The 25,434-nt window shown below is 45.8% G+C and overlaps 4 protein-coding genes across 12 annotated transcripts in view; 2 read left to right on the top strand and 2 right to left on the bottom strand.

Annotated features, from left to right (window-relative positions):
• Positions 1–11,614, top strand: part of LOC124995450 (receptor-type tyrosine-protein phosphatase mu-like) — a 68,612-nt gene extending 56,998 nt beyond the window's left edge. For 6 of the 8 annotated variants that reach the window (XM_047567817.1, XM_047567818.1, XM_047567819.1 and 3 more), the window contains 14 exons: positions 846–933; positions 1,662–1,732; positions 1,854–1,890; positions 2,222–2,319; positions 3,321–3,437; positions 3,529–3,683; positions 4,277–4,412; positions 5,394–5,543; positions 5,629–5,802; positions 6,948–7,079; positions 7,234–7,359; positions 7,441–7,604; positions 8,572–8,707; positions 9,390–11,614. In XM_047567817.1, coding sequence (XP_047423773.1) covers positions 846–933; positions 1,662–1,732; positions 1,854–1,890; positions 2,222–2,319; positions 3,321–3,437; positions 3,529–3,683; positions 4,277–4,412; positions 5,394–5,543; positions 5,629–5,802; positions 6,948–7,079; positions 7,234–7,359; positions 7,441–7,604; positions 8,572–8,707; positions 9,390–9,443 — 1,638 coding nt within the window. In that variant the 3' untranslated portion in view covers positions 9,444–11,614. Of the gene's footprint in view, positions 1–124; positions 134–845; positions 934–1,661; positions 1,733–1,853; positions 1,891–2,221; positions 2,320–3,320; positions 3,438–3,528; positions 3,684–4,276; positions 4,413–5,393; positions 5,544–5,628; positions 5,803–6,947; positions 7,080–7,233; positions 7,360–7,440; positions 7,605–8,571; positions 8,708–9,389 lie in introns of all 8 variants that reach the window. The other 2 variants (XM_047567816.1, XM_047567823.1) reach the window with 1 other exon arrangement.
• The window catches only part of LOC124995449, a 756,577-nt gene that overhangs the window by 263,227 nt on the left and 467,916 nt on the right, over positions 1–25,434 (bottom strand). The gene's annotated exons all lie outside the window — the stretch shown is intronic.
• On the top strand, positions 12,064–16,303 carry LOC124995463 (zinc finger protein 596-like). Of its 2 annotated transcripts, none has more exons than XM_047567858.1 (4): positions 12,064–12,134; positions 12,770–13,035; positions 13,240–13,593; positions 14,616–16,303. In XM_047567858.1, exons 2-4 carry the CDS (start codon positions 12,780–12,782, stop codon positions 15,977–15,979), a joined length of 1,974 nt encoding a protein of 657 aa, XP_047423814.1. In that variant the 5' UTR covers positions 12,064–12,134; positions 12,770–12,779; the 3' UTR covers positions 15,980–16,303. The 2 variants fall into 2 exon arrangements, with proteins under 2 accessions (XP_047423814.1, XP_047423815.1); XM_047567859.1 differs by having other exon boundaries at positions 12,089–12,141.
• chodl (chondrolectin) lies at positions 16,454–19,800 on the bottom strand. Its single transcript, XM_047567882.1, has 8 exons — positions 19,540–19,800; positions 18,802–18,977; positions 18,419–18,612; positions 18,171–18,328; positions 18,040–18,081; positions 17,867–17,950; positions 17,232–17,328; positions 16,454–17,148 (listed from the first exon to the last, which is right to left on the bottom strand). Exons 1-8 carry the CDS (start codon positions 19,619–19,621, stop codon positions 17,073–17,075), a joined length of 909 nt encoding a protein of 302 aa, XP_047423838.1. The 5' UTR covers positions 19,622–19,800; the 3' UTR covers positions 16,454–17,072.

Consider the following 25,434-nt stretch of genomic DNA (forward strand, 5'->3'; position numbering starts at 1 on the left):
TCCAGATGTGACCTGTAAGTCTAGTGGATTCAATCCTCTCAGCTGTAGACGTCCAGCTGATCTCCCACTCATGATTGTTATCTCCCTCCATGCTGCTCGTTAACTCGTTTATCTGATTGGACAGCTCAACGAGGTAAGACGCCTTCCTGGTTTCTTCTGTGTTTTTGTCAACTAGAGATGGATGGATGGTAGCGGCACTCACCCATTAGCATTAGCAACAGCTCCAGTTTGAGCCTCTCATGAAACTGATTAGCTTAGCATTAGCCCGTTGCTTAGCTGGTTTGGCTGCCTTGCTAAAAGCTAATTGCTGAAGTTCAGTCATCATTAAGGAGCCACTGGAGCCCATCCTTCAGGAGAAAGCAACAGAGGGTTACCATGGTGACATCAAAGCTAATGCTAATGCTAACATGTGAGAGACTCAAGCCAGTGCTGAGATCCACCATGTCTCTGTCATCTGTCATCCCATTGGCCAGAAAAGCATGTTTGTTCCACGCAAATCATTTCACGTGATGCTGTTTGTCTGAGGAGATAATCTCTTAATGTGACTCATGGATCCAGCTAACAGTAGCTCCTCATAGCCTCTGGAGGCAGTGCACCTTTGGAGCCTGTTAGCATTAGCATTAGCATGACCAGGATAGGTCAATAGACAGATAGTGGGTTATACATGGATGATAATAATTAATGGAGTTTAATGTGACTACGCCATTAACTGATTTTTATTAATGAGTCTTATTACTTTTACTTTGCGTAAAAGTTTCTAGAAAAGCCCCTCCTCCTCCTCCTCTCCTCCCCTCCACCTCCTCCTCCTCCTCCTCCTCCTCTGAACATCTGACTCTTTGTTCCAGAGCTTCTTTGAGGGTCAGTCGGCTCCATGGGATTCAGCCAAAAAGGACGAGAACCGCATGAAGAACCGATACGGCAACATCATCGCCTGTAGGTGGCCACACCAGAGACCAGTAGAGACCAGTAGAGACTAGTAGAGACCAATAGAGACTACTAGAGAGCAGTAGAGACCAGTAGAGACTAGTAGAAACCAGTAGAGACTAGTAGAGACCAGTAGGGACAAGTAGAGACCACTACAGACCAGTAGAGACCAATAGAGACCGGTAGAGACTAGTAGAGACTAGAGACCAATAGAGACCACTACAGACCAGTAGAGACTAATAGAAACTAATAGAGAATAGTAGAGACTAGTAGAGACCAGTAGGGACAAGTAGAGACCACTACAGACCAGTAGAGACTAATAGAGACCACTACAGACCAGTAGAGACCAATAGAGACCAGTAGGGACTAATAGAAACCAATAGAGACCAATAGAGATCAGTAGAGACTAATAAAGACCAATAGAGACCAGTAGAGACCAATAGAGACCAGTAGAGACTAATAAAGACCAGTAGAGACCAATAGAGATCAGTAGAGACTAATAGAAACCAATAGAGACCAATAGAGATCAGTAGAGACTAATAAAGACCAATAGAGACCAGTAGAGACCAATAGAGATCAGTAGAGACTAATAGAAACCACTATAGAGCGGTGTTGATGTGTCTATAATCTGTTTATGTATTGGTATAATTATCATCATGAAGTCGTTACTTGTTAGTTAGTTAATTAAAATGTGCATGTGTTTAATGTGTGTGTGTTACTGTGTGTGTGTGTGTTAGACGACCACTCCCGTGTGCGTCTCCAGGACGGCGAAGGCGGCAGCGACTACATCAACGCCAACTACGTCGATGTGAGTATCGTTAGCTTCTGTTAACAAGCAGCTTGTTTCCATGACAACGGAGCGTAGGCCTTCAGACAGCAGAGGGCGCTGAAATATAATGTGTTCCTTTTCCTCTGGCTCCTCCTCTCAGGGCTACCACCGACCCAACCACTACATCGCAACCCAAGGTAAGCAGCTCTTAGCTTAGCTTAGCTTAGCTTATCTTAGCTTACATTAGCTAACCTCAGCGACGCAGGAAGTGCGATATACTTCCGAACTCCTCCTACTCAGCAGAGTGTGATCCAATCAGCCTCTAACGTTGTTATTGAAATAAATGTAGCATAGAAACATTTGTAGAACATTATTACACAAGTATCGAATGCAAAAATCCAGCTTTAGTTCAGAGTTGACAGGAGAACTAAACAAATACTGTCCTCATAAAATACACACACACACAACTACATGTGTTTAATGTCCCAATGTTAATGTCACTTCATAAATTGTGTGTGTTTGTCTCAGGACCCATGCAGGAGACAGTGTACGACTTCTGGAGGATGGTTTGGCAGGAAAACACAGCCGCTATCGTCATGGTAACCAACCTGGTGGAAGTGGGACGGGTGAGTCTACACACACACACACACATAAAGTAACACACATGTCCTGGTCCAGATGTAGCAGAACAATGTCCCAAACCAGGACCTTTTCCGGCCTGATGAGCAACAACAACTCTTTATATCTGAGCTCCTCACAAAGCTCCTCCCTCGTTGTCATCACACACTTCAACACAAACATGTGTTGTGAAGATCAGACTCATGTAAATCCCTGATTCATAGAAACTAAACCAGGAACTGAGTCTCATCACTTTGATGGAAACACGTCTGACTCTGGTTTAGTCTCTGATGTGTGATTTTGGCTCATTTTAGTGAAAAAAAAAAGAGCTAAAAACACGTTAATTTTTTACCTGGCTCTTATGTCAGGCATAAGCCCCATCGCCTCGTTGGTTGCCATGGAGACGGTGTGATTAGTTCAGCAGTAATTAGTTGTTAATGGGGGTCTAATGAGATTTTAATATCAGTTTGTTTCTGTTAAATTAATGAGTCAATTTTATTTCTGCTGATATTTAATGAATAAACAAGAGTCCTTTGTGTGGTTTAACCCTTTATAGGGCGAGGAACCGTAAGTGGTAACTTCATCTCATTGTTCCTCTCAGTGAAGTTTAGAAACATGTGGTTTTCATTCAGCCAGTCAGAGAAGATCAAGGAAACATTGCCAGGTCTAATCAGGGTCTAATGTGGTCTACAAGGTCCACCTCTGCATGAACTCTGAGCACAGCTGATTTATTAGGAACCATGAAGAAGAAGAAGTGTCTTAATGTAACAATGTTGACTAGTGTCTGAATCATCTCTGATGTTCTAAATACATGTTTACGTTTGTTTAAGGTCCAGGAACCAGATATGGGAAATTTATTAATCTGGATTTAATACAGGAAAATTAAAAAATGTGAAAAATAAGAAGTAAAAGTTCTTCCTCTGCTCTTCAATAAGACTGTAGCGTTGAAACTTCCAAGGGTTTCGATGAGTGTCTGAAGTTGTGTGTGTTGTTGTGTTACTGTGCGCAGGTGAAGTGTTGTAAGTACTGGCCTGACGACACAGAGATCTATGGAGACATGAAGGTGACGCTGATCGAGACTCAACTTCTGTCTGAGTACGTGATCAGGACCTTCGCCGTGGAGAAGGTAACACACACACACACAAACTAACAGACACACACTAATAGACACACACCGGCAGACACACACTAACAGACACACTAACTCTCTCCACCAGAGGGGCGTGGCTGAGATCAGGGAGGTCCGTCAGTTCCATTTCACTGGTTGGCCGGACCACGGCGTCCCGCTCCACGCCACCGGCCTCCTGGGCTTCATCCGCCGCATCAAAGCCAAGACTCCTCCCACGGCCGGCCCCACAGCCGTCCACTGCAGGTTAGTGTGTTAGACTCCGCCCACCACTGTCTACTGCAGGTTAGTGTGTTAGACTCCGCCCACCACGTCCACTGCAGGTTAGTGTGTTAGACTCCGCCCACAGCCGTCCACTGCAGGTTAGTGTGTTAGACTCCGCCCACTACTGTCTACTGCAGGTTAGTGTGTCAGACACCGCCCACTGCAGGTCAGTGTGTTAGACTCCGCCCACCACTGTCTACTGCAGGTTAGTGTGTTAGACTCCGCCCACCACGTCCACTGCAGGTTAGTGTGTTAGACTCCGCCCACAGCCGTCCACTGCAGGTTAGTGTGTTAGACTCCGCCCACTACTGTCTACTGCAGGTTAGTGTGTCAGACACCGCCCACTGCAGGTCAGTGTGTTAGGCTCCGCCCACTGCCATCCACTGCAGGTCAGTCTTTTAGACTCCCCCCACCACCAGCCACTGCATGTTAAAGTATGTTAGACTCCGCCCACTGCCATCCTCTGCAGGTTAGTGTGTTATACACCGCCCACCGGCACACTACTGTTGTAAGTGTGTAACATTGTGTAACTGTGTGTGTGTGTGTGTGTGTGTGTGTGTGTGTGTGTGTGCCAGTGCGGGGGCGGGGCGTACTGGCTGCTTCATGGTGATTGACATCATGCTGGACATGGCGGAGAGAGAGGGCGTGGTCGACATCTACAACTGTGTCCGAGAGCTGAGAGCTCGAAGAGTCAATATGGTCCAGACGGAGGTACACACACACTATATACACACACACTATATACACACACACACTATCTACATACTATATACACACACACTATATACACACAATATACACACACACTATATACACACACACTATATACACACACACACTATCTACACACTATATACACACACAATATATACACACTGTATACACACTATATACACACACACTATATACACACACAATATATACACACTATATACACACACACTATATACACACACAATATATACACACTATATACACACTATATACACACACACTATATACACACACTATATACACACACTGTATACACACTATATACACACACACTATATACACACACTATATACACACACTGTATACACACTATATACACACACACTATATACACACACAATATATACACACACACTATATACACGCTATATACACACTATATACACACACACTATACACACACACACTATATACACACTATATACACACACACTATACACACACACTGTATACACACTATATACACACACACTATATACACACACACACTATATACACACACAATATATACACACTATATACACACTATATACACACACACTATATACACACTATATACACACTATATACACACACACTATATACACACACAATATATACACACTATATACACACTATATACACACACACTATATACACACACACTATATACACACACACTATATACACACTATATACACACTATATACACACACTATATACACACACACTATATACACACACAATATATACACACTATATACACACTATATACACACACACTATATACACACTATATATACACTATATACACACTATATACACACACACTATATACACACTATATACACACACACTATACACGTCCTTCTCATGTCAATTGAATCTGGACATTGAAACACTGTGTGTGCGCTCCTCCTCCTCCTCCTCCTCCTCCAGGAGCAGTACGTCTTCATCCACGACGCCATCTTGGAGGCGTGTCTCTGTGGTGACACGGCGGTTCCAGCCAATCAGCTGCGTTCTGTTTACTATGAGATGAGTCGATTGGATCCTCAGACCAACTCCAGTCAGATCAAGGAGGAGTTCAGGGTAACGTTGACCTTTGACCTTCTGATGGTGGTCTTGTTGTTGTATTTGTTGTTGTTGTTGTTGACGTTGTGTTGTGTTTGTTCAGACTCTGAACATGGTGACGCCCACGTTGCGGGTGGAGGACTGCAGCATCTCCCTGTTGCCTAGGAACCACGAGAAGAACCGGTGCATGGACGTCCTGCCTCCGGACCGATGCCTCCCCTTCCTCATCAGCATCGACGGGGAGAGCTCCAACTACATCAACGCTGCGCTCATGGACGTACGCAACGCACAACAACACCAACACAACACCCTGTCACACCATGACACCCTGCACCACAACACTATGCACCACGACAATCGCACAACACCACATAACACTTCACCTTCTGTATATATATATACACACGCATTGTTGTTTATGTGTGTTAATGTGTGTGTGTTAATATGTGTTAATGTGTGTTTATGTGTGTTAATGTGTGTTGGTGTGTGTTAACGTGTGTGTTTGTGTGTGTTAATGTGTGTTAATGTGTATTGGTGTGTGTGTTTGTGTGTGTTGGTGTGTATTAATATATGTTAATGTGTGTTAATGCCTGTGTCTTAATGTGTGTTTTAGAGTGTGTTAGTGTGTGTTATTGTGTGTTAATGCCTGTGTGTTAATGTGTGTGTGTGTGTTGGTGTGTGTTAATGTGTGTGTTGGACTGTGTTAATGTGTGTTATTGTGTGTGTTGATGTGTTTTAATGTGTGTGTGTGTTGGAGTGTGTTAATGTGTGTTATTGTGTGTTAAAGTGTGTGTTGATGTGTTTTAATGTGTGTAAATATGTGTTGATGTGTGTTAATGTGTGTTCATGTGTATTTGTTAATGTGTGTGTTAATGTGTGTGTTGGTGTGTGTGTTGGTGTATTTTAATGCGTGTTAATGTGTGTGTTAATATGTGTGTTAATGTGTGTGTTGGTGTGTGTTAATGTGTGTGTGTGTGTGTTGGTGTGTGTTAATGTGTGTGTTGGAGTGTGTTTATGTATGTTATTGTGTGTTAAAGTGTGTGTTGATGTGTTTTAATGTGTGTTAATGTGTGTTAATGTGTATTGGTGTGTGTTAATATGTGTTATTGTGTGTTAATGTGTGTGTTTTTTTTTAATGTGTTTTAATGTGTGTGTTAATGTGTGTGTTGGTGTGTGTGTTGGTGTGTGTTAATGTGTGTGTTGGAGTGTGTTAGTGTGTGTTATTGTGTGTTATTGTGTGTTAAAATGTGTGTGTTAGTTTGTTTTAATGTGTGTGTGTTAATGCGTGTGTTGGTGTGTGTTAATGTGTATGTGTGTGTTGGTGTGTGTTAATGTGTGTGTTGGTGTGTGTTAATGTGTGTTCATGTGTATTTGTTAATGTGTGTGTTAATGTGTGTGTTGGTGTGTGTGTTGCTGTTGCAGAGCTACAAACAGCCCTCAGCCTTCATCGTTACCCAGCATCCTTTGCCAAACACCGTCAAAGATTTCTGGCGCCTGGTGCTCGACTACCACTGCACCTCCATCGTCATGCTGAACGACGTGGACCCAGCCCAGGTACACACACACACACACACACACACACACACACACACACACACACACACACACACACACACACACACACACACACACACACAGGGGTCACATTCAGACCCGTTTGTGTAAAGTGGTCCGGACCACCTACTGATGGTTGCCCCCTGTCTTCCAGCTGTGTCCTCAGTACTGGCCGGAGAACGGGGTCCATCGTCTGGGGTCTCTGCAGGTGGAGTTTGTGTCGGCCGACCTGGAGGAGGACGTCATCAGTCGGATCTTCAGGATCTACAACACGGCCAGGGTGCGCTTCTTTTCCCCTTCCAGCGCCTCCCTGCTCTGACTCCGTCAGGGAGCCACCCTTTGACCCTCTGGTGTGTTTCAGCCTCAGGACGGGTACCGGATGGTGCAGCAGTTCCAGTTCCTGGGGTGGCCCATGTACCGCGACACGCCCGTCTCCAAGCGCTCCTTCCTCAAGCTGGTCCACCAGGTCGACAAATGGCAGGAGGAGTACGACGGAGGGGAGGGGCGCACTGTAGTCCACTGCCTGTAAGAGAACTACAACTCCCATGACTACAACATCCACATAGAACTACAACTCCCATGACTACAACCACATAGAATAACAACACCCAGGACTTCAACAACCACATAGAACTACAACCACATAGAACTACAACTCACATGACTACAACCACATAGAACTACAACTCACATGACTACAACCACATAGAACTACAACACCAGGACTCCCTACAACAACCACACTAAGAAACTACAATACTACACACATAGAACTACAACCACATAGGCAACTACATACCACATAGAACTACAACACCCAGGACCACAACCACATAACACTTCAACACCCAGGACTACAACCACAGCACACTACAACACCCAGTACTACAACCAAATAGAACTACAACCACATAGAACTACAACTCACATGACTACAACCACGTCCAACTACAACACCCAGGACTACAACCAAATAGAACTACAACCACATAGAACTACAACTCACATGACTACATCCACATAGAACTACAACAGCCACATAGACCTACAACACCCAGGACTACAACCACTTAGAACTACAACACCCAGGACTTCAACAACGCATAGAACTACAACCACATACAACTACAACTCACATGACTACAACCACATCAAACTACAACACCCAGTACTACAACTACACAGAACTACAACAAACAAAACTATAACCACATAGAACTACAACACTCAGGACCAAGACCACATAGAATTACAACACCCAGGACTACAACAACCACATAGAACTACAACCATATAGGACTACAACTACACAGAACTACAACAAACAGAACTATAACCACATAGAACTACAACACACAGGACCAAGACCACATAGAACTACAATACATAGAACTAGCCCTGAATCAGTGATGATTTGTCTCCATCTGGAGGTGAGACTTTGAAACCTGACTTCCTCTCCCCCCTCCTCCCCCTCTTCTGCCTCCCCCCTCAGGAATGGAGGAGGTCGTAGTGGGGTGTTCTGCAGCATCAGCATCGTGTGTGAGATGTTGCAGCAGCAGCACTGTGTCGACGTCTTCCACGCCGTCAAAACGCTGAGGAACAACAAACCAAACATGGTGGACCTGCTGGTAAACACGACAGGCTCCGCCCCCACGCTCTGAGTCATGAGCGGAGACGAGTCTCAGATGTGCACAGAACCAAACCTGACTCAAAGCTCATCATTTTCATTTCCAGCAGACTCCATCAGGTTATGAGCGGAGATCTGGACCTGGACGCCACAGGAAGGAGCTTTAACCTTCCACTTATTCATCTGACAGTCTCTAAATATATTTATATCGACATCATTTATATGAGTTTTTGTAGATATATCTTGTGGAGGTTTCAATTGCCGGAGTTGAATTGACCCCAAGGATGAAAAAATAAATCATTCTGAAGCTAACAGGAGGTTAAGAGTCACCGGGGAGTCTGGACTCTGGGTGAACGAGATGAATGTTTCCTTTAGGAAGAATAAATCTTTACTGCTTGTCTGCTTTACTCCTCGTTTAGTTACAGCGCTGAACTCGAGTCTCAGGACTCGTGTGTGAAGGTTTGGACGCAGGAAGGAACATGAGAATGAGAACGATGAGCTCTGAGTCACATCTGGATCTTTTTAAAGGCTGATCTTCTGATTTTTAACCAAAAATAAATACGAATACACGCAAAAAAAAACTTTAAGTTAAATAAAAACTGTAAATATATTAGGATTAAATATATTTTCACACTTTAATTAAAAAATGTGACCTCACTGACTCTGACCTCTGACCTCCACAGGAACAATACAAGTTCTGTTATGAAGTGGCTCTGGAGTATCTGAACTCTGCCTAGCTTCACCTCCTCTGGTCTGGAGGAGGAGGAGGAGGAGGAGGAGGAGGAGGAGGAGGAGGAGGAGGAGGAACACGAGGAGGAAGACTACTGACTGAGGTGGAGAGGAGGAGTTTTTTTTTTGCACTGCCTTGTTTGGACACTGTCGCTGTTTCTCGCCATCCATGTTATGATTTCTTCTTTTTTTTTTTTTTTTTGTCGTTGAGCTGAAACAAAAACAACCAAAACACATCTCACCTGTGATCAATCAGCCAATCAGCTCCTTCCTTTCCGGTGCCTGGAGCCCCGCCCACTTTTTGAGGTGGACAGGAAGTGCAGGCTGACTGAATCCGTGAGCAGCTGTTCGTAAAGGTTGATTTGAACGGCGATGGTCAACGTGTGGAGGTGGAGTCAGATGCTGGCCCCCCCCCTCCCTTCAGAGGCCGACGTTAGCGGGTTAGCTGCAAAGCTAACCTGCAGAGATGCTACAGCTACGTCACATAAAACACCTGGACTCACCTGGACTCACCTGGACTCTAGAGACCAGATCCGAGTTCACACCTGGACCTGTTTGACCTGGCTCTGGTGTAATCAGATTACTAAGGTGTTAACGAGACGTCTGTGAACCGATCAAATCTGAGACAAAGAGAACTGGACTCGTTGTGTTTCCAGAAGTCGTTTCTCCTCTGATGAAGACGTCGCATCATTAGACGAAGAGGAAGAGGACATGTCCTCTCGCCTCAAATGTCTAAATGTCTTCGTTTCAGCTCGTTTTTCAACTCGACCTGTAACTGATTAGTTCTAGGTTTGAATCCAAAGACCTGTGTGCAGAGTGTGTTTTTCTTGGGTGGATCGTTAGAGTCTGGGACGTGTCAGTGATTATTAGCAACATGGATTTTAATGGAATTATGTTTTTTCTTTTTTCTAGAGTTTAATTTAAAAAACAACTCTCATTAAAACCCATTGAAACTGCACTTTGTCTTTTTTCACATTCGCTCTGATTCACTCCGTGTTCCCAGACTCTAATAACCCCCCAAGAAAAAGACACTTTGCTTTTAGATTATTAAAAAATATTTACACTTTTGGGTGTTTTTTTTAAAATGAAAATTTTGTGCTGCCGTCACAAATACTGGCACATAAAGAGTTAAAAGTCAGAAATGAAACAAACTTTTGGTATTTATGATTAGAACTGAAGTGGATGAAAAGGTTTATGTCAAACTAAATATTAAATGTAAACATGTGCTATTTCTATGGCATATGTTCATGGTGTTTTTGAAGAGGACACTTTTGTCCCTCGATGGAAGCAACGTAACCAGCTGCGTTACACAGTGTAAAAATGGAGTATTATGGGATTTTAGTTCAAAACTAAGATTTAATATATATATATACACACACACTTTTGCCAAATATGAAAGCAAAAAGCAGAACTACTGCTAAGTTTTAAACAAAAAAACAAAAAACTGGAAAAGGAGACTTTTGTCCCCATGAGGGTAAATGGGGCCGGGACATGTGGTGAGACCCTGGGTGCTCATGGCTCCGGGTCCAGGTTATATGTTTCGTGGATGAAGATGTTTACGTTTAGTCTCCGCCCCCTCAGCCCGTCTGTCTTCTTCTGTGGTGTTTGATCTTGTACAGGGCACTCATAGAGATTCTACATGTCAACCCCAGAGTTTTATTCGTCATAGGACAAAAGGACACTTTTTTTTTTTACTTTTGTGAAATTTTCAAAAATTTCATGTATTTTCATGTATAAAATCCATGAATGAATTTCCCATATCTGGTTCCTTGTCCTTAAGTGGTAAACAAATGTAAACATGTATTTAGAGCATTAGAACATAAGAGCTGATTCAGACACTTGTCAACATCGTTACATTAGACAACATTAGGACACTTCTTCTTCATGTGTTCTCTGGGGCTGAGCTGTTAATAATGTACAGAAGAAGAATATTTATTCCACAAGTTGTTCTCTGTGTCGTCGTCGTCGTTCTAGTGAAGCACAGAGACAGAGACAATCACGTGGACGATTTAATGTCCAGTTAATCTGTCCAATGTTCCACCAAGAGAACCGCAGTCAGACCAGGTTCTGGTCCAGGTTCTAACGTACGGCATGAAACACTGACTGAACTCTGTTACTGGACTCGAACACTTTTATTTATGTTTATGATTCACTGAAATAAAAAACCTCTGTACTCAAAGTGTGGTCTCTGTCTGTCTGTTTGTCCTTTATTGTCATTATGTGAGAATAATGTGAGAATATAACACATTTTTGAGCAGTAGCTCCTGGCTTAAGTTGTGCAAATATATAAAAAATAAAAATAAAAAAATAAAATAGCACTATAAAAAAATAAAATAAAACTAGTGCTATACAGATATATACATGCAAGTACATCATAAATAGAGGAACAAGGAAATTAGGAGGATGATTACATATAATAAACTCCTTCTTGATAAAAAAAAAACTGCCACAAATAGTATATATATTATTACATATTATTTGACAAGCAGTTATATATATAATAATACATACATAATAATCGTTATAAATTAAATAACATATTTGTCTATATAATGTCTATTGCGGAGATGCAGTTTGTCTTCTGGCCGCTGGGAGGCGCACGAACCCGCTGGTGCAGGAAGCGTAGAAGAAGAACAAAAGCGTAAGAAGAAGCATTTCCGGTGCGGCCTGCTGTTCTCCCGGTGTTTAGCAGCTTTTCTGTGAGAAGTACAATCTGCCTTCTGTCTTAAATCTGTTTGTTTGTATTATTATTTCGCCACCAGCCTCTCCGAGGCCTCCGTTAAACCCGCTCCTCCTTAGCACGGAGCTAACTAACCTTAACACGAAGTTAACTTTAGCACGGAGCTATCCTTAGCATGGTGCTATCCTTAGCATGGTGCTATGCTTTAACATGTAGCTAACCCGGAACTAACTTTACCACGGAGCGAACGGAGCTAATGGAGCTAGCATTAGCACGAAACTAGCATTAGCATAGGGCTAGCCTTAGCATGGAGCCTGACTGAGCTAATGTAGTCCAGGGTGGACCAACTCATTTTAGTTGAGGGGCCACACTAAGACCAGTTTAATCTCAAGGGACCGGACCAGTAACACAACCGAATAATAACCTATAAGTAATGACAACAATAACCTCGAAATGTTTTAAAAGAATAAACTCTCCTTCTTTTCTTGATAAAGACTGTGAGCCTTATGTTGACATCTGTGGTGACTGTGATCAGTTAAAGTGTCAAAGCTTCAGCTTCTTACTCCTTTTACTTTCTAAAACTTCATACTTCAGGCTAATTTTGTATTTGCCGACAGGACTGAACTTTAATGTGTCTCCTCTGCTGGTGTCCAGGAGCTTATAGATGTCCTCTGGACTCCTGCAGCCTCCTGGAGAAGGAGGAGAGGAGCAGCAGCAGCAGCAGCTGTGTGTCCTCCTGCTGGGGAAGGAGCAGAAGCAGGAGGAGGAGGTGGTGAGGAGGAAGGAGGTGGGCTGCCAATGGGAGAGTCCAGAGGAGGAGGAGAGAAGGGAGGTGGGATGTCAGAGCGACTCAGCAGAGACGAGGGACGCTGGCGTCCAGGTGGACCTGTTGACTCAGCAGATCGGCTGGACACATCCAGGTGAGACACTGTCCTCAGAGTCTGGACTCAGTATGGATCAGGTCAGGACTCCTGGTCCTTAGCATGTGTCCCAACGTTAGCAACGCTAGCTTAGCCTCATAGCAGAAATGTAACGAGAGCTGTGATTGGTCCTCTTGGTCCTCAGGACTATAAACTAGATTTTAGTGTGTGGTCTTAGCGTGTTCTGGATGTGTTCTTCTTCAGCCTCGCCTGCCATGCTGCTCCAGTGCTTTGCAGTCAGAGCGGATGGACCAGGTGGGGGCGCCCTGCTGCAGCACTGCACCACCACCACCACCACCATCCAGACCAGGAGCAGGACCGGGACCAGAACTAGAACCAAGAGTGTCCAGGCCTCCGCCAACGCCTCCAGGGAACAGACAAAGTCCAGGACCCAGAGGAGACGCCAAAGATCCAAACAGAGCAGCCAGCACCGCCCCAAGCTCCTGCCCAAGACTTCCAATATGGAGGAGGACCAGGAGCAGGAGGAGGAGGAGGAGGAGGAGGCGGTAACAGTGGAAGAGGACACAGGTGATCCTACGTGGACTCCACCTGCAGATGGTGAGTTCTTCAAATCAGATTTTATTCAGTAGAAGTTAAATGTTTTAGTTTCTTTTATATCTAGAGTTGATTTCCATTCATTTATTTCTTATTCCTTTATTTAATTAATGAATTTATTTGTTAATTCTTAACTTAATTATTAAAAGTGAGTCCTGGTCATTGTATTTGGACGAGTCAGTCAACTTATACGGGGGTGACATATGCAAGGCTTCACTACTATTAAGATACATAATGTACAGCAGCTTTTGGACACACGTCACATCAGAACTTAGTAAAGTTTGACATCAACAAGTTCTCATTCAACAAAACTCATGACTCAACAAACCCAGCCTGGGTGCACACAGAGGGTGTTAGCATAAAACATTTAGCCGACACATTAGGTCTCATCGGTCGTGTTTATACTTAACTGTCAAGTAATTTTGTCACATCCAAAGCGCTTTCTGTATCATCCTACACAGCTCACTAACATTATCATAGTCGTTCTATGGCATAGAGGTTTTGGCTCTACACCCACATTAGTTCTTTACAGACATTGTTTACGCTGCAGAAAAGAGAACAGTTCACAGAACACCAAGTCCATTACTCATAAAATCTGAACTGCTTCAGCTTGATGACACTGTGCAGCTTAAGTCAGCAATAACCTATTAACGTCATTACCGCGCTACACAGGCAGTATCTCCAGAAAGGTTTTCTACAGACCACGTCCAAGCATGAATCACTTCAAATACAAGAAAACTGAGTTTATTTTCGCAAAATACAGGAGGAAGAGGCTTCACCAGTTCTTTGTTTATTCCATTCTCGTTGTTGTTATTATTACAGATGTGATAGAGTCAGCGAGGGGTCGGGGCTGTACAAGTTTTTATTTCTTCCTACTCATTTTTCAACTCGCAAACATGTTCAAAATAAAAGTTATCAAATCAAAGGTTTTGTTAAATACCAGGTGATGTTTAAATTTAATTTTCCAAATGAGTCTGTTTCATTGCTCTTCATTAAATCAGAGTTTTATTTTGTCTCCCACTCAGCCGTGAAGCAGGACTCAGACTCCCAGAATGCCCCTGTGGGTGGGACGGAGCTGGAGTGCACCATGTGCGACGTCTGTGGCAAAGTCATGAAGAACAGGACGAGCCTGGCGCGCCACTCGTTCATCCACACGGGGAAGAAGCCGTTCTCCTGCCACCTGTGCGACATGCGCTTCAACCGCCGCGACAACCTGCAGCACCACCTGAGCCGGCTGCACCCGCTGGGCGTGGCCAAGCTGGAGAAGAGGCGGCGGCTTCAGGCCTGGCTCTGCTCCGTCTGCGGCAAAACCTTCAACTGCCGGTCCCGGCTAAAAACTCACGAGATGATCCACACGGGCGTCAAGCCGCACCGCTGCGACCTCTGCCCCAAAGCCTACATGAGGTCCAACGACCTGGAGCACCACAAAAAGACTGTCCACGCCGAAGGCGCCCACAGGCCTCAGCCGCCCAGCTCGCTGCTCTGCCACTTCTGCGGCAAAGAGTTCAAGGGTCGCTCGCAGCTCGCCGTCCACTTCCAGAGTCACACCGGAGAGCGGCCGCACCTCTGCGACATCTGCGGACGCAAGTTCAGCCGCCCGTATCAGCTGAGGCGCCACAAGATCCTGGTCCACGCCAACCGAGGGGGGGGCAGCAGCAGCGAGGACGACGCGGCGGCCGTGGATGCTCCGTTCAGCTGCACCGTCTGCGGGAAGCGGCTGAAGTCGGAGGCGCTCCTCGCCGCTCACGCCCGCATCCACACGGACGACAAACCTCACCGCTGTGGCGTCTGCATGCGCAGCTTCCAGACCACAAGCTGCCTCAAGCAGCACCACATCCGAGTTCACCTGAAGGTCAAGACCGGCGCCGGCGCCGGCGCCGCCGCCGCTGCTGCTGCTGCTGCGGCCACCGCCGAGCAGCAGAAGGCCGGCGCCACCACGGCCAAAACTTTCCCCTGCTCCAGCTGCAGCAAGGTCTTCAGGTATCGGTCTCTGCTGGCGGCCCACACCCTCATCCACAACGACGCGCGCCCGTTCCCGTGCGACTTCTGCAGCCGACGCTTCCGGCGCGTCAGCCACCTGAAGAGACACCGCCGCGTCGTCCATGACGACGGAGCGCGCCCGCCGCAGAGCTTCGTCTGCCACATCTGTGGCAAAGACAAGAAGTGCCGCTCGCTGCTCGCCAGGCACGCCATCATCCACACGAGCGAGCGGCCGTTCGCCTGCGACCTCTGCACCGCGCGCTTCAACCGCTACAGCAACCTGCAGCAGCACCAGAAGCGCATGCACGGGATCGTCACGAAGCTCGTGGGCCACAACGACACGGCGGCGCCTCAGACGTACAAGCAGGAAGAGGAGGTGGAGACTATTCAGCAACTGGACGGAACGTGACGGGAGGAGTGAACTGAGCATGCTCACAACCGAACTAATGAACGAACGAATGAATGAATGAATGAATGAACTGGTCGTCACAGGAAATACACACTCAATAACAGGCCAGAGCAGCTGATTGGTTGAAGAGCAGGAAGTGTTTTTATTCACAAACGAATCACACAGACAGACAGCTGACTTATCCATCACGCGTTTCCATGGTGACAGATTTTTGACACATTAAATTAAACATTAATCAGATTCCTGAGTCCACCTGTCTGCTAACACCTCTTCTGCTGCTTTGCATTGTGGGACATGTTGAATTAAAGATGCGATTCATGCTGCTTTTGCTTTTGTTGTTGATGCTAACGGCTACAAGCCCCTCCCCCCTGTAGGGGTCACATGACCAGAGGGTTGCGGTGCCTTCAGGTCGCAGGTTAAAAGCTGTAAAAGATAAAAGCAAGTTCAAGCTGCGTCCTGCAGGGGGCGTGCACGGCCACAGGTGCTGGCAGGTTGATGCTAGCATGCTAACAGGTAGCATGTTAGCCCAGGAGGGGTCAGACTCATCTCAGTCCAGGGGCCACATTCAGTCCAGTTTAATCTCAAGGGGCCGGACCAGTAACACAACAGAACAATAACCTGTAAGTAACGACAACTCCAGAGGTTTCCATTTGTTTTAGTAGAAAAGAGGAACAAGGAAGTATGGAGAACATTTACATTTAATACAAAAAAAAAAAACAAAAAAAGAACATGAAGGAACATGAGAGAACATGAGGGAGAGTAGTCAGTGTAATCTGGGCTCATGTCTGTCTCCTGTGTATTGTTCTGTCCATTTCTCTGGATAAAATGGTGGATAAATTAGACACAGAAGTTATTTTCATTGGTAAATTTCAGTCTTCTGTGTGATTTTGTGTAAAATTCATGCTGTGGACCAGGTTGGACCATCTGGTGGCCAGCTGTTGGCCCACGGGCCACATGTTTGACATCTGTGTGACTCTGGTCCCTCCTGAAGCAACAGATTCATTAATGTCACGTCACTGGTGAATCAAACACATCCCTGCAGGCAATGAGGATGAGGAGGATGAGGATGAGGATGAAGGTGAAGGTGGTGATGTCACGGTGGTGTCATGGTGATGTCGGCTTTTGGCGTCCTGGAGATCCACAGGTTGGACGGATGGGGGGTCGTCTTGCTGTGGACAGAGGTCAGGAGTCTGAAGCCAGCGGCACAGGAGGATTCTGGGAGTTGTAGTCAGTGGAGCTGGTTCAGCCTTACCTTCTGCTGAGCATCTGAAAACAACATGTCCCAGAAGCCACCAGGATGAGCAGCAGCAGGGGGATGGTGGGTATGACCACATAGAGCAGCAGCATGCCTGGACAGAAGGGAACACAGGAACATTACAGAACGGTGGAGAACAAGAACGTGTTGCTATGGGAACAGGGACTAAATGTGGGTCAGAGGTCACGTGTTGCTATGGGAACAGGGACTAGATGCGGGGTCAGAGGTCATGTGTTGCTATGGGAACAGGGACTAGATGCCGGTCAGAGGTCATGTGTTGCTATGGGAACAGGGACGATGCTGGGTCAGAGGTCATGTGTTGCCATGGGAACAGGGACGATGCTGGGTCAGAGGTCACGTGTTGCCATGGGAACAGGGACTAGATGTGGGGTCAGAGGATGGGTGTTGCTATGGGAACAGGGACTAGATGCGGGGTCAGAGGATGGGTGTTGCTATGGGAACAGGGACTAGATGCGGGGTCAGAGGATGGGTGTTGCTATGGCAACAGGGACTTGATGCGGGGTCAGAGGTCACGTGTTGCTATGGGAACAGGGAATAGATGCAGGGTCAGAGGTCACGTGTTGCTATGGGAACAGGGACTAGATGCGGGGTCAGAGGTCATGTTTCTCTACCTGAAGCTCCGGCCATGGTGACCTGAGGGGGAACCTCCTCACTTCCTGTAGACTGCGTGACCACGCCTCCACCTGCAGTCTCCTCTGAGGGAACAGAACACATGGGTCCAACCTCACGTTTTACGGTTCTATCCAGCTATGGTCCTAAGGTTCTACAGTTCTGACCAACTCACCTGAGTCTCTCCCTTCAGGTTTATTACCTCTGGTCTGGTTCTCTGAAACGAGGAAGGAGGAACAGGTCAGTACCTGGAACTGATCAGCTGATTGGCTGTAGCTAACTGGCTACTGAAGCTGAGTGGCTGACCTGGCTCATATTTGCAGATGAAGTTGTGCTTCATGTTGCAGCGGTCGTCGTTCCACTGGTAGAGATAAGCCCCGCCCAGACCAGGAAGTGCGGTGGGCTGGTGGTACATGACGACGCAGGCCTCTCCGCCGCAGGACGGTTCGTCAAAGTACCAGTTCCTGTCGGGTCAGGGTTACCGTGGTTACAACCAGGCAACACTTGCCCTAGTTACTGTTGCTATGTGTCAGGTGCTTGGGGTGGACACTCACCTGAAGGAGGCAGTGCTTCCGTCCGTCCACTGGTACAGCTCCGGGCAGGAAGTCAACGTGTTGCTGACTTCCTGTTGACTCTGATCGTCCACTCGAGTCAGACCGATCCAGAAGTCACCGTCCGCTATGCCCCTCCCTCCCCCTTCACCTCCGCTTCCTGTCGTGGATCCACCCACTGCTCCTGAACGCATCGCCTGGAGACATAAGAATATTTCTGCGGTCAGTAAAAACATGGAAACATCATTTTATTAAGAGACTGTGTTTGTGGCTTAGATGAAAATCAGAATCCAACTAATCCCAAGGTTCTCATCCTGGAACTGGAGCAGCTCAATGAGATGGAAATGAACATGTGTCGTTGTCTATTGTGTTGTATCGTTGTGTACCTGCAGCAGGGTCTGGATGTGGTCCTGCTCCTCCGGACTCTGGATGCTGAGGAGTGACCCCCCGTCCATCTGACAGGCCTGAGCCGCCTCCCTGAATGCCACGCGACTGGACACATCCTGGAAGTAGGCGATCTTATAGCAGGGCCAGGACGGACCCCCCAGGCACACGGTCTGACCTGAAGGGAGGGAGGGAGGGAGGGAGGAGAGGGAGGGGGAGGAGGAGGGGGGGATGACTCCCATGAGTCCTCAGACTGGTGATTAATAGAGATTCTCCTACTTTAAGAGATTAGCTGCAGCGTGTTCTGCTCCATCATCACTTTCTGACTCTTTAAAAGAACCGGAGCCTTAACGGGATGGGATGTTGCCAGGCAACGGCTTTAGAGAAGAGCCCTGGACGGAAAAGTCCACGCTGCCCCCAAAATAAATAAAAAAATAAATAAAAATAAATAAAAAACAACAGGTTCAAACAAATAAATAAATAAATAATAATAATACGTTTTATTTATTTATTTATTAAAACACAGTTACATGTATACAAAACATAGATGCTTAAAAATTACAGCAAATCAAAGTGAGAATATAGGAACTGAGTGAATAAATAAGATTTGAGCTGAGATTTGAAGTTTGAGTTTGGATTTTTTTATATAAATAAATAGTAACTAATAATAAATAAATAAAACTAATGGTAAATAAGCATAATAATAAGTGATAAATGAGTAATAGAGGATATAAACTCACCGCTCATCACCCTGGCTGCGTTCAGCCGGACCACTGCCATCACCACGGTAACCCCCAGCATCATCATCAGCTTCACCAGCATCGTTTTCTCTTTCTACACCAAATAGTTCAAAGTAAAGAAAGTAAATGAATAAATAAATAGATGTTTGTGAAAGATGACCTGGTTCCGCTGGACGTTCAGAACGAAAGCCTGCTGCTGGTCCTGGTCCTGGTCCTGCTCCTGGTCCTGGTCTCCATGCCTCCTCTGGTGTCTGCGCTCTGATCTGAGGCAGAGGGAGTGTTTCAACCTCAATACCCTCCTCTTTTTCCTCCTCCTCCTCCTCCTCTCCCCCCTCCCTCTCCCCCATCCCTCCCCCCAATCGATCGGCCCTGCTGAGACCAGTGGTCCAGCTCTTTTCTGAGAGTCGACTCTTTATTCATCAAATCGTTTATAGACGAATATTTTAGCCCAACGTTTAAATGGGACGTCTAATTTAGTTTTATTCCTCCTCTCCCCTCCTGCTCTTCTTCTTCTTCCTCCTCCTCCGCTTCCTCATCCTCCCTCCTTCTTCTCCTGCTCCTTTTCCTCCTCTCTCCTCCTCCACTTCCTCCTCTCCTCCTCCTCTTCCTCATCCTCCCTCCTTCTCCTGCTCCTTTTCCTCTCCTCCTCCTCCTCTTCTCCTCCTCCTCTCCTTCTTCCTCATCCTCCCTCCTTCTTCTCCTGCTCCTTATCCTCCTCTCCTCCTCGTCCTCTTCTCCTTTCTCCTCTCCTTCCTCTTGCTCCCTCCCTCCTCTTCCTCTTTCCTCTTCTTCTTCCTCCTCCTCCTCCTTTTCTTCTTCTTCCTCCTCCTCCTCCTCTTCTCATCCTCCCTCCTTCTTCTCTGCTCCTTTTCCTCCTCTCCTCCTCCTCTTCTTCTTTCTCCTCTCCTCTCCTTCCTCTCCTTCCTCCTCCTCCTCCTCTCCTTCCTCTTGCTCCCTCCCTCCTCTTCCTCTTCTTCCTCCTTCTCCTCCTCCTCCCTGATCGATCAGCCCCTCTGAGACCCAGCTGTAGCCTCCTCCTTCATTAACCCCCGGGGGGCCGCACACACTTTAATTCACTTTCTCACGCTGGCAGCTGATTGGCTCCCACAGACCAGCTGATCGATACTTGATCTCAACTCTTCCTGCTGAGGAACTTTAATAAGTTTAACTCTCAGCTTTCAGCTCATCCCAGGCACTAACAAGATGCTCACTCCTCCACAACTCTGCTAAGCTAACAGGATGCTCACTCCTCCGCACCTAAGCTAAGCTAACAGGAGGCTCACTCCTCCACACCTAAGCTAAGCTAACAAGATGCTCACTCCTCCACACCTAAGCTAAGCTAACAGGATGCTCACTCCTCCACACCTAAGCTAAGCTATCAGGATGCTCACTCCTCCACAACTCTGCTAAGCTAACAGGAGGCCCACTCTTCCACACCTAAGCTAAGCTAACAGGATGCTCACTCCTCCACACCTAAGCTAAGCTAACACGATGCTCACTCCTCCACAACTAAGCTAAGCTAACAAGATGCTCACTCCTCCACACCTAAGCTAAGCTAACAAGATGCTCACTCCTCCACACCTAAGCTAAGCTATCAGGATGCTCGCTCCTCCACACCTAAGCTAAGCTAACAGGAGGCTCACTCTTCCACACCTAAGCTAAGCTAACAGGATGCTCACTCCTCCACACCTAAGCTAAGCTAACACGATGCTCACTCCTCCACACCTAAGCTAAGCTAACACAATGCTCGCTCCTCCACACCTAAGCTAAGCTAACAGGATGCTCACTCCTCCGCATCTAAACTAAGCTAACAGGAGGCTCACTCCTCCACACCTAAGCTAAGCTAACACGATGCTCGCTCCTCCACACCTAAGATAAGCTAACACGATGCTCACTCCTCCACAACTAAGCTAAGCTAACAAGATGCTCACTCCTCCACACCTAAGCTAAGCTAACAAGACGCTCACTCCTCCACACCTAAGCTAAGCTATCAGGATGCTCGCTCCTCCACAACTAAGCTAAGCTAACAAGATGCTCACTCCTCCACACCTAAGCTAAGCTAACAAGATGCTCACTCCTCCACACCTAAGCTAAGCTATCAGGATGCTCGCTCCTCCACACCTAAGCTAAGCTAACACGATGCTCACTCCTCCACACCTAAGCTAAGCTAACAGGATGCTCACTCCTCCACACCTAAGCTAAGCTAACAGGATGCTCGCTCCTCCGCACCTAAGCTAAGCTAACAGGAGGCTCACTCCTCCACACCTAAGCTAAGCTAACAGGGTGCTCACTCCTCCACACCTAAGCTAAGCTAACAAGATGCTCACTCCTCCAACCCTAAGCTAAGCTAACAGGATGCTCACTCCTCCAACCCTAAGCTAAGCTAACAGGATGCTCACTCTTCCACACCTAAGCTAAGCTAACAGGAGGCTCACTCTTCCGCACCTAAGCTAAGCTAACAGGATGCTCACTCCTCCACACCTAAGCTAAGCTAACAGGATGTTCACTCCTCCACACCTAAGATAAGCTAACACGATGCTCACTCCTCCACACCTAAGCTAAGCTAACAAGATGCTCACTCCTCCACACCTAAGCTAAGCTATCAGGATGCTCGCTCCTCCACACCTAAGCTAAGCTAACAGGATGCTCACTTCTCCAACCCTAAGCTAAGCTAACAGGATGCTCACTCCTCCAACCCTAAGCTAAGCTAACAGGATGCTCACTCCTCCACACCTAAGCTAAGCTAACAAGATGCTCACTCCTCCACAACTATGCTAAGCTAACAGGATGCTTACTCCTCCACACCTAAGCTAGGCTAAGCTGACAGGTCCCATCTGCTGCCATGCTAAGCTAAGCTAACCGTTACTGAGATCCTGTGCAGAGAGCAACTGAATACACAAACAAGTCATGTCACTTTATTTATATTTCTTTAATATTTATTCACACATAACATAGCATCATGTGATCCCTGTATTACTTGTACGATAAAATATATTATATTCTACATATACAGAATAACAGAAGTCGACTTTTTCAGTCCAGCAGATAAAAACATCTGCCTCCATCTAAGTAAAACCCAGTAATACAGAAGACACAGTTCAAGACGAGAACAATGAAACACCATTAGAATAATGAAATAAAAAGAATTGTAAGAGAGTGGGTAAAATACAATAACAGTAAAAATGGTTCTTTGGAGGCACTAGGTTGGAACCAGTTAAGCACTGAATTAGCATCAGGTTCACAGAAGCTCATCGTGTTGACGCAAGTGCTCCTCCTGCAGCTACGTCATGCGCTAGGCTAAGTTAGCAGCCGCAGCGCAAAAGAGTCGATGTTAGTAATCTGCAGCAGATGGAAAACGTGAGCAGAGACAGAAACACATTGTTATTCCTTAGATAGAAACTGGAATCAATAGAAGAACGTTTGCATCGACCCACAGCTCCAAACAGGCGGAATAGGTTCTGCTGGATAATTAGTTCATGGGTGATTATCTTTCAGCTTGTATTCAACAAGTTATTTAACCTCAACTGATGCAATGAGGAGCTTCTCATTTCTAAAACGGCCATGTGGAAAGACACATCCCGTGGTGCTGGAGGAGAAGATGTTAGTCTGTTTGAGAAGGGTCAAATCATTTTCTGCATCAAGCTCAGAAAACATCTAGAAACTACTAAAACTGGGTAAAGAATTTAATTAGAAACTGGAAGGACAGTGGAGAAGCATCGTCTTCCAGGAAGAAATGAATCCTGATTGGTGGTGAAACATTTAATAGTGAAAGGAAGAGCATTTCCACACCACGGACAGTGTGAAGGGAACTCAAGGGGATTGGAACTGAACAGAAAACCACTAATTAGTGAGGACAACCAGGGAAAAAAGGCTCCAATGTGCCAGGGAGCAGCACAAACACTGGACTCTGGAGAGACGTGAAGCCTTAAGAAAGCCACACAACATGAACACTGAGGTCAGATCAAACACAGTGAGAGTATTAGTGTGTGTGTATTAGTGTGTATCAGTCTGTATTAGTGTGTATTAGTGTGTATCAGTGTGTGTTAGTGACACATGATCTTTGTTCACTTCAGTGAAACTGTAGCTGAGCTCTTAAATCGGTTGAAGGTTGAGTCATCGTCTTTAAATCAACTGACAGGAAGTTCACAGTTCACACACACACACACACACACACACACACACACACACACACACACACACACACACACACATTGGTAACACAGTCCTCAGAACCAAGACCAGTAGCTCTCTGTTAATTCTCTCCTTTAATTAATTAATTAATTCTCTACTTTAGAGACAAAGACTCAGATTTAGTCCCTGAACCAGGTTTCTGGTTTTTAAAGTGACCCAGGACTCAGTGTGTGTTCACACCAGGTCTGAAACGGATCCAGAATCATGACGACACCTGGTCTGCTTTGAGTTTAACGTCCGTCGTTAAAGTCATGTCTTCGTTTTATTTCCCAGAATTACCCGGAGTCTGAACCTGACTAATGAATCTACAGGACCTGAAGGAACAAACACAGAGAAGAAGAGCAGGAGGAGGAGGAGGAGGAGGAGGAGGATATAGATGTTAGGACCCATAAGGATGGTTGGGGGATGAGGGGAGGGAGAAATAAAGCCAGTAATGGGTAGAAACTAATGATAAAAGTGGAACGAATATTTATCTAACAAATCAGACGGCCAGCATGGAACAACTCACACAAGTTACGGCACGTCACAACGCGGAGCCCTGCGTATCGCAGAAGAAGAAGATGAAGATGAAGAGGAAGATGAAGAGGAAGATGAAGAGGACGAAGGCTACGCTGTCAATCTCTGGTCCAGTGTCCAATGAGCTGCAGATCAATAAAGTTTCGCCAAATGAGAATCGATTGGATCAAAGCGTCCAATCAGACGGCAGCTGCTCAGACTCCATGATGACACATTAACCTGACTGAGAGGAGGCTAATGGACACACACACACAAGCTAACACACACACACACACCAACGCACTCTATAAACCAGAAACACACACTATAACACACACACATTATAACACACACACACACAAGCTAACACACACACTCCAACGCACTCTATAAACCAGAAACACACATTATAACACACACACACTTGAACACACACTATAAACCAGACACAGACACTATAACACACACACATTATAACACACTAACACACACAATATATCACACACATATTATAATATACACACTAACACACGCACACATAGTATAACTCACTAACGCACATACTTTATAACACACACCATAAACCAGACGTACACACACTAACACACACACACACAGTATAACATGCACACACACTAACACACACACACACAGTATAACATGCACACACACTAACACACAGTATGACACACTAACGCGCACACACAGTATAACACACACTGTAACCCAGATGCATACACACTAGCACGCACACACTATAACACACACAAACCAACACCCACACACATAAAGTATTACACACACACACACACTATGACACACACACACACACTATAACACACACTAATGCACAGACTCTATAATACACACTCACACACACACATTAACACATTGATGATCAGCTGATCAGTATAAATGAATAACTCCAGACACACTAAGAAGGAGAAGAAGAAGAAGAAGAGCGTGAACCTGTTTTATATTTTATTTTATTTTCTGTAACATATTCGTAGTAAAAGAAAATGAAGTTCACACACGGCCTCAAACTTAAAAGAAGACAATGATATTTTTATTATAATATTCTCCTTTGACGAGGACGTTTCCCATATGTTGGATAAATAAACAATCTCTTCCAGGTCATGGTGAGTTTAAAGAAAGGAAACTGGACTGTAGAGTCGCTTGACTTGTTTCTGTAATAACCAGAAACTGGTG

This window comes from Mugil cephalus, chromosome 18 (genome assembly GCF_022458985.1).
Source record: "Mugil cephalus isolate CIBA_MC_2020 chromosome 18, CIBA_Mcephalus_1.1, whole genome shotgun sequence".
Lineage (NCBI taxonomy): Eukaryota > Metazoa > Chordata > Actinopteri > Mugiliformes > Mugilidae > Mugil > Mugil cephalus.